Source organism: Filicampus tigris, chromosome 19, assembly GCF_054856515.1.
Source record: "Filicampus tigris isolate MCC_2025a chromosome 19, RoL_Ftig_1.0, whole genome shotgun sequence".
NCBI lineage: Eukaryota > Metazoa > Chordata > Actinopteri > Syngnathiformes > Syngnathidae > Filicampus > Filicampus tigris.
This window is the reverse complement of record NC_141235.1, coordinates 4,040,911-4,048,749: the sequence shown is the minus strand read 5'-3', so window position 1 is coordinate 4,048,749 and position 7,839 is coordinate 4,040,911. Positions and strand designations below refer to the sequence as shown.

The following is a 7,839-nucleotide window of genomic DNA, read 5'->3' as shown; positions in this document are numbered from 1 at the left end:
TAGCTCAGATTCTCGCTTTATTGGTCAACTTGATGAAAGACTACAAAACGAATTCACAAAAAATCTCTTTCAAGTAATCAAATCTGTACAAACCTAAACTGTATGTTTTTTTTGGGTGTGTTTTTCTTTTTCTTTTTTTTTTTCTTACAGCTCTGGCTCATATGAATCTGAAAAGTTGTGCATGTGTGTGCGCATGGGCGACGTGCGTGCTCACACGCACACACATGTGGAGATTTTACAGTATGGTGGGACAGGGAAAACAAAATACTCCTCCCCCCTCCGCAAGGACACACACGCCACCTGCTGGCAGGGGTCTGCTGCCAAATTTTCAGTCAAAATCGCTGTACAGACGCGCTTCTGTGGTTTCAACCTTTCCACAGGAAGTGTGGCAGGAGAGAGAGAGGGGGGAAAAGTAGAAATCTCGAATACTCTCACACCACGCGTACAACTCGCCCGCCATTTTAATGCGCACTGGCACACGGGGGCGTACATTCACTCGTTTGCGCACTCGCTCGGACAATTTGTAACATTAAATGTTTGAAGAAGTACAGATAAAAAAAAAAGGGGGGGGGGAGAAAAAGCCCTGGGTAAAGGTTTGATTTCTGGCTGTTTGGTGAAAGAAAGGAGAAGAGAGGTAGAGAGGGCAGGAAGGAAGGGGTTCAAAGGTCGAGGGCCCACTACTGCTGTCATTTCTTAGCTTTCCTCGGCGGGGTGACAGGGCGTCCGGAGCCCATGCCGCCGCCCCCGCCGTAGAACAGCTTCTTGTCTGCGGGCTTGAGAATCTGGCAAAGAAAATGAACAAAAAAGCAAAATGTCAGTCATCCACTTGAGACAAATACAAGACTGTCTTTGCACACATTTTATTGAGCCACAGGTGAAAAACGATACATTATAATACTTGTAACACTGTTTTCGTATTAGAGTAAGCCACCATTCTTACCTGTGCAAATGGTAAATTGGCGTTTCCATCTCGCTTCCAAGCAATTAACCTCATCCAACAGCATCTTCTGAACTGACTCTGACCCGAGGCAATATTTCTTTGAAAATACCGTTCCTGACCGAGTTGCCGATGAACCGAATTTCCACTATCAGAATTCTCGGGGGAGAATCTTCGGCTTGCTCACCTGGAACGAGCACATGAGAGTCTCGTCTACGCTCATCATGGCTCCGGCGTTGTCAAACTCCCCGCAGTAGTTGGGGGCGGAAAACAGCGTGACCAGCTGCCTCTTGGCAAAGAACTCGTAGCCGTCCTCGACCACCTGAAACGCAGACGACCTGTTAGTGTTGAACGGCGTTTTATATCTGTTCAAAGATGTAGCGATTGGCTTGACAGAATAGAAGTGAAGTCAAGTTACCAAGAAGAGGAATAAAGGCGGTCTGCTGCCACCTGCTGGCAGAAGGGTAGACTACATCTACCCTCATTTATATTTCGGCCTGGGAAGTGTTACACTAATGATTCGAAACCAGGGGTGTGCAAACTTTGGTGTTCAAGCGCCTCATTTGATTTTTAAAAAAGATGGGCCCTGTCATTAGTGGGGGGAAAACAAAGCTGTGATGCTAATTAATTTCTTCTTTGTATTATACTCAATACCCGAAGAGTAAATTCAACCCAACTCTGCTAGTACAAGAAATACATTAAATTCCTATGACTTCACGATATAATTTATTTGTTTATTAATACCAAGTAAAATAAAAGCCTTTTTTCCCCATTTCAACCGTTTTTTTTAATTTACAATAATTATGAAAAAAAATGTTTTACTCATTGTATTATTTACAATAAATTATAAAGATTTTCTATAATCAATCAATTATAAAATAATTATAATAAAAAAATGAATTTAAATGTTTTTTATTCAGAATAAATTAAATCAATACATTTCATCAAATATTAAATGTCTGGCATATGTAATATTGTTTACTTTACTTTAATTTTACATAATAAAATTAAGAGAAACAAATTGCAAACAAAAACCTATGAGTACTTGACAGCGCCCTAAAAAGGTTTATAGTGTAATGTAATTGTCTATGGATGCCTGAAGATGGCGGCAAATCACTACATTTGCCTAAATGAAGCTCCTCAACCCACTTCAACAGTTCCTTGACACTAAGATGCCCCCAGGTGGCACTAACGCAATGTCGTTTTTGCTTAGGCCCAATCAATATTTTATTATTTACAATAAATCAATCAACCAATTATTTAACGCAATACACAAAGCGTACTTTTTTTTTTTTTTTTTTTTTACTGAATGCAACAAATCTTCCATGACTATTGTCCACCCCTGAGCCAAACCGACCTGATGGGCCCGGCAGATGAGGTCCATGTCGTGCTTGTGGAGGAACTTGGTGACCACGTCGGCGCCGAAGGTGAAGGAGACGCCGCGGTCGTTCTCGCCCCAGCCCAGCACGTCCTTGTCGGGGTCGGCCCACAGCAGGTCGCACAGGAGGCCCTGGTCGGGCACGTCGGTGGGGCGCATGACCCTTCGCACCTGCTCCATGGACTGCAGATCTGGAGACAGCCCTGCCAGAGAAACGGGACTTTGATTGCCGAGGGCGGCGCACGTGAAGACGTTTGGCGAGCACACTGTTTGCCGTCCAACGGAACAGCGCATGATCGGACGGCGAGACGTGTTTACCCTCGCGATTATCACGCTCGTCTGTTTACATATTCAGCAACGCGTGTGTTGATGGTTGAGACACATGATCGAGCCGCTCCAGAACATCTACTATTATTTCATACTCGAAGGAACACTTCAAATAGTGACCTGGTCCACGTTCTAACGCAAATGACTCCCGTATTCTGACTCCCATATTAAGACTAAGGATGTTCGATACCACTTTTTTTTTTTTCCAGGCCAATAGCAGTACGAGAATTCACTCGTTGAGTACTCGCCGATACTTCTAATACTGACAAAAAATTGTGAACAAAGACTTTTGTATCTGACGCAAATGACGATGTGTCAAACTACCGCCGAGGACGATCCATAAGGATTTTTTGGGGGGGGAAGTGTGGTCCACTTTATAGATTTTTTTTAAAAATAAATAGCATAACAAAGTTGTACTTTTCCAATGTCCTTGTCAAAATGACTTTGTTTCTATGGCTTTAATATCATATTACATTTTTTTCTTTTTTTCACATTTTATTCTCATAACGTGGCGATACAACTTTTTAATTCCTATGGCATTTTGGTGTCCACATGGTAGCTATTTTTAATTGCCATTTGGAATATTGGAGTCTGAACGAGGTCTCGTGGACCCAAACAATTGGACAACCCGTCTTTATCGACACCTTTATAAAAATACAAAACTGCTTCTACGAGTCGTTATTAAATGTGATTCCACAGTTGTGAGTCAAACGCAAACCACGGCACCGGCCGGGCCTTAAAGGTCGGGAGACGGCGGTGTTGACAGTAAACACCCGGCAGCGACGAGCCAGCACGTGTTTGTTGTTCTGGTGACGCTACCTCCATGGCAACAGAAGATCTTCTCGTCAACAATGGCTGCGACGGGCAAACAGTTGAAACAGTCGGTGAAGGTTTTCCACAGCTTTATGTTGTACCGCCTCTTACCTGTGGACCAGGGGGGCGGGGGACAAGAAAAAAAAAAAAACACTCTTATCTGGATGGCAGTAATATCTCTCAAGGCTCAGCCTGTTGCATCACATTATTAATGAAGCCTTTTACGTAATCTGGGCCATAAACTGGCTCACACTGTTTGATCACGTTGTGTAGCCTGGGAGGACTTGTAGCTTCAGGTTGGCAGTGTACCACCGCTGATAACCACAGCCCAGAACAAACTTCAAGGCTTTTAAGAGGAAAATTGCTTCGGTGTGCATGAGGGTGCGAAAACAAACCTCTTTTGGAGCGTCAACTCTAAATTAAGAACAGTGGAACCCCAAAGGCCTAGCGTAACTTACGCGATACAATTTTTTTTTTTCATGCAACATCACACTAAGAAAGTATGTAAGTCTTGATTGTTTTTTTTTTTTTTTTTTTAATGTGACAAGTAACTCAGTGACTTCAAAGTTAAGTCCAACTCAAGTGTACTGCAGTGATTCTTCTGCATACTGCCAGAGGAAGCCCGCATACCACACGGGAGGTTTTACGGATCTTACAGTGACATAGGACACGATGTGCTCGCTCACTACAATTGTGAATCAATTGCACACACAATTTCATCTGATCAAACAGGTATTTATGTAAATAGCAGGAAGCACGACAAGCACAGAAATGATTGTTCCCTTTCCACGCGACTCCATTACGTGTCTGCCAGGCGTGTTGAAATGACGCGTTGGACCTTATTTTAAAGTGGCACTGTGCAGCGAATACAGGCTTTATGGTGACAGTTTTTTACTACATTGTTTCTTCTGCCTGGCCGACATGTTGCAATCAACTCAGCCGATAATTACGGTATGTGATTCAGTGAGATCAGAAAGTTAAAAAGGAAAAAAAAAAAAAGGGTGTGTGGGTTTACTCACACTCATCGTAGAAGCCATATATCCTGTTAATGGAGGCACACTCGTGGTTCCCCCTCAGCAGAAAGAAGTTTTCTGGGTATTTGATCTTGTACGCCAACAACAGGCAGATGGTCTCCAGCGACTGCTTGCCTCGGTCCACGTAGTCTCCCAGGAACAGGTAGTTGCTCTCCGGTGGGAAGCCGCCGTACTCGAAAAGCCTCAGCAGGTCATAGTACTGCCCGTGAACATCCCCTATTGATGCAAACGCGTTGTTTGAATCGACAGTTCAATGTTTAATTCTCCTTTCCTTTCATGGGTCGGTTTTACAGTAAACGTCAACTGGGAGCGACAAACAGGATGAAGCAAGCACGCTTGGCGTACTAGTTCGTGTGTTTTAAGAAGTATAAAGCCTGTGGGAGGGGTAAAAGTATTTTTTTGTTTGTTTGAAAGTCTTTCTATATACTGTAACATACACCACAGATTTAGTAATGTAATAACAATTTCCTCAGGACTGAACGCTATTAAGTACTTTGGCAGACATCCCAAAAGCCCCAAAGACAAGTCTGACCACAAATCTTGAGAGGCGCCTCGAGTTCGAGCAGGATTGGCTGGCTGAGGAAGATCTCCCTGGATTTGAGGCAAAGACCCCGGATTTCATTCTCTGTCAGCTGGACGTTTTTGCCAGGTCTGGAGCCTTTCACTGCAACCCGGGGGAGAGAGAGCAAGGAGTGAGGAATCAACAAGACCCTCCAACTAAAGACATTTACAGATGCATTTGAAAAAGTTGAATATTTAAAACAATTCGCCATTTTAATAGAGGATACAATGTGTGTTGTAAAGCAGTGATTCTCATTCATGTGTGGGTCTGTGGGACTGGATTGGAACCGGCAGTAAAAAATTGTTTTTGGTGCAACGTCAAACTCATTTGAAAACGGGTGGGGTGTGTAAACAGCCTCTCACACGTCATGTGTATTTTATAGCACAATAATTCACAATTATAATAGGCACAGTGGCACTTTTCTGCATCCTTAATTCCTAAAAATAAAAAAGAAAATTGAGGTTACACTTGCTTAAAATGAGATCAGCAATCAGTGAAATTTTGTGCGGTTTAATTTTATTATATTCATTTTTTATGTTTAATAATAAGGCGGTCTAAAAGGCACTTTGTACATGTTATTTATTGCCCATGTTGATTAAAAAATATATAGGAAGAGGACCTTCAAAAACAATTGCATACTAAATAAAATTAAGGGGAAAAAAACACTATTAGATTATTTTTCAAAATTGTTCAGCCCTAGTAGATCTACAATGGTACCTTGACTTTCGAGCGGGCTTCAGATAAACCGCCACTCGAGTGAAGTGAAATAAAACAGAGCATCAATGGTACTGTAATGCCATCACATGTGGGCAAGGAGAGCCACAGTCACTGACTTTCACAAGATTCCCTATATTTTACCACACAACAAATGTTCCCCAAAAAAGGCTATTTTTTTCCCTATAGAAAAAAAAAATCCAAATTTTCCAGAACTCATCTTCTGTTTTTTGTTGCTGTTTTTTATTTTTATTTTATTTTATCTTGCTGCATTGCACTAGGCATTTTGACAGACTATCATTTTGGGAAATCTTGGGAAGTCACGTTGCTAATTTTTCCTATTGTGTTGACTAAACATACAATAATTTGTTGGTTTTATGGGGCAAACTGGCCCAGATTAATGCCAAATCAACATTCCTTTGAATAAGGAAAAAACATCCTTTTAAATGAGTAAATTGTGTTACAAACTTTGTCAAGGAAGCACTATAGTCATTGGTGGAAATACAATTGACATTTTCATCCCGATGATAATCTGAATAGTACTTGTAACTGTAAGCATATATAGATGTTTTAAAAAAAAGCAACTAATGTTTTCAAATGCTATTTTTGAACAATACATTGAGTGGATTGTTAACTTCTACAGAAGTGGGTCACGACCACTGCCTGTACATTGTTCAGTCCCAGCAGAAAAGCGCTAATGATTAGTAGAGTCAAGTGATTGCGCGCGTTGTTTTCGTCGTAGTTTACGAGCATGAGGAGAACCTTTACCTTTACATTGATTTTTTTTTTCTATATGCATTTCAAGGACACGTTATTGATTAGAAAATAGCCCTGCGTGAACGTCGTTTTTGTTTTGTTAAACCACTTCGGTTAAAAAAAACAAAAAAACATTAATTATGTTTTTGGGGTTAGTGAAACAAGTGTTAATTCGTCTATTTATGAATAGTAAATAAAATAATAAGATAGTAAGAACGTATACATATAGTGCATCGTTGATTCGCCTAGTAAACTTAGCTAAAATGGCTACCTCGGTGGAAATGATCGAAGTCTTACCTTCCAGCAGACGCTGAATGATGGAATCGATGTTCAGTTTGTCGGCCTCCGCCATTATAGCCTTCTACTCCAATTGTTTTTTTGTTTTTGTTTTTACAAATACCTACAAATCAACGGCGTCGTAGTAAGTGACAGTGGACTCCTGAGTGACTGTTTTTTTTTCAGCTCAACTAGTTTAGCGATAGCGCTTAATCGGCTATCGTTAGCCAGCGAGCTCGCTAACCTTGGGGAAGAATGGGCGAGCCAAATGGCCGTCTACCGGTGTCGCTCAATACCGAATAGCTGACATTCACTTCAAAAAGTGAACCGAATCAACTATTTCCTACGAGGTACCCGAATTCAAATGGGATTGTCGATGGATTTCGTTGTTCCTGCCGTGGCTGCTTAGCACCATGCCATCGACCAAAAAAAAAAAGAAGACTGAATGAGCGCTAGCGTGAAAGGTTGGGCGGAAGCCGCGATACGAGATGCCGATCTTTTATTGGTCCGTTCTTCGAGGAGGCGGGGTTATCCGATTCAATATTCTTGTACATCGGTCGTTTCCAGTGTCTGTCAGCATTTACTCACATGAAACAAATCAATCATTTAAATGGAAACCATTCATCGAATTTTGTCGTACACGGGCGCCGTGGTATTTAACACACTCATATACGTCCTATTTATGTGAACTCAGCTATATTTTAAGCGCATTTTTGCTTGTTGTGCTGTATGAAGCTGCGCTGACGGGTGCGGCAACAATGGGAGAGTGAATACAACCGTACATTGGACTAGCGATGACGCAATGACCCAAAACATTCCCATTAAGTGAGTGTACTGAGCTAGTCCATACTTGCGGACGTGTGTGACGTCAGCCAGCCGTCGCCAAGAGGCCGTGGAAAATATGTATGTCAATAAAGTTTAATGAAGCAAAAAAAGTAGGCCTCTTCGCCGAATGTAGCCTAATACCCGGATGCATAGATATTCATACGAAGCCGCGTCGTTAAGCGATGAGTCGTATGTCGGCGTCAACGCCATATTGGAA

At 41.8% G+C, this 7,839-nt stretch overlaps 1 protein-coding gene across 1 annotated transcript; it reads right to left on the bottom strand.

Annotated features, from left to right (window-relative positions):
* On the bottom strand, window positions 1–7,278 carry ppp1cab (protein phosphatase 1, catalytic subunit, alpha isozyme b). The gene is made up of 7 exons (XM_086017317.1): window positions 6,819–7,278; window positions 5,022–5,153; window positions 4,475–4,705; window positions 3,462–3,566; window positions 2,295–2,518; window positions 1,125–1,259; window positions 1–782 (listed from the first exon to the last, which is right to left on the bottom strand). The coding sequence occupies exons 1-7, from the start codon at window positions 6,871–6,873 to the stop codon at window positions 687–689; spliced, it is 978 nt and encodes a 325-aa protein (XP_085873443.1). The 5' UTR covers window positions 6,874–7,278; the 3' UTR covers window positions 1–686.
* Window positions 7,279–7,839: the final 561 nt, after the last annotated feature.

What these genes read in the sequence shown, in the direction of transcription:
- ppp1cab (XM_086017317.1), bottom strand. Translation starts at nt 6,873, where the DNA reads ATGGCGGAGGCCGACAAACTGAACATCGATTCCATCATTCAGCGTCTG. An exon ending in GATCTTCTGTTGCCATGGAG is followed by an intron (nt 2,519 to 3,461) that starts GTAGCGTCACCA and finishes TTTCTCTGGCAG; the next exon opens with GGCTGTCTCCAGATCTGCAG. An exon ending in CTCTCATGTGCTCGTTCCAG is followed by an intron (nt 783 to 1,124) that starts GTGAGCAAGCCG and finishes TTTCTTTGCCAG; the next exon opens with ATTCTCAAGCCCGCAGACAA.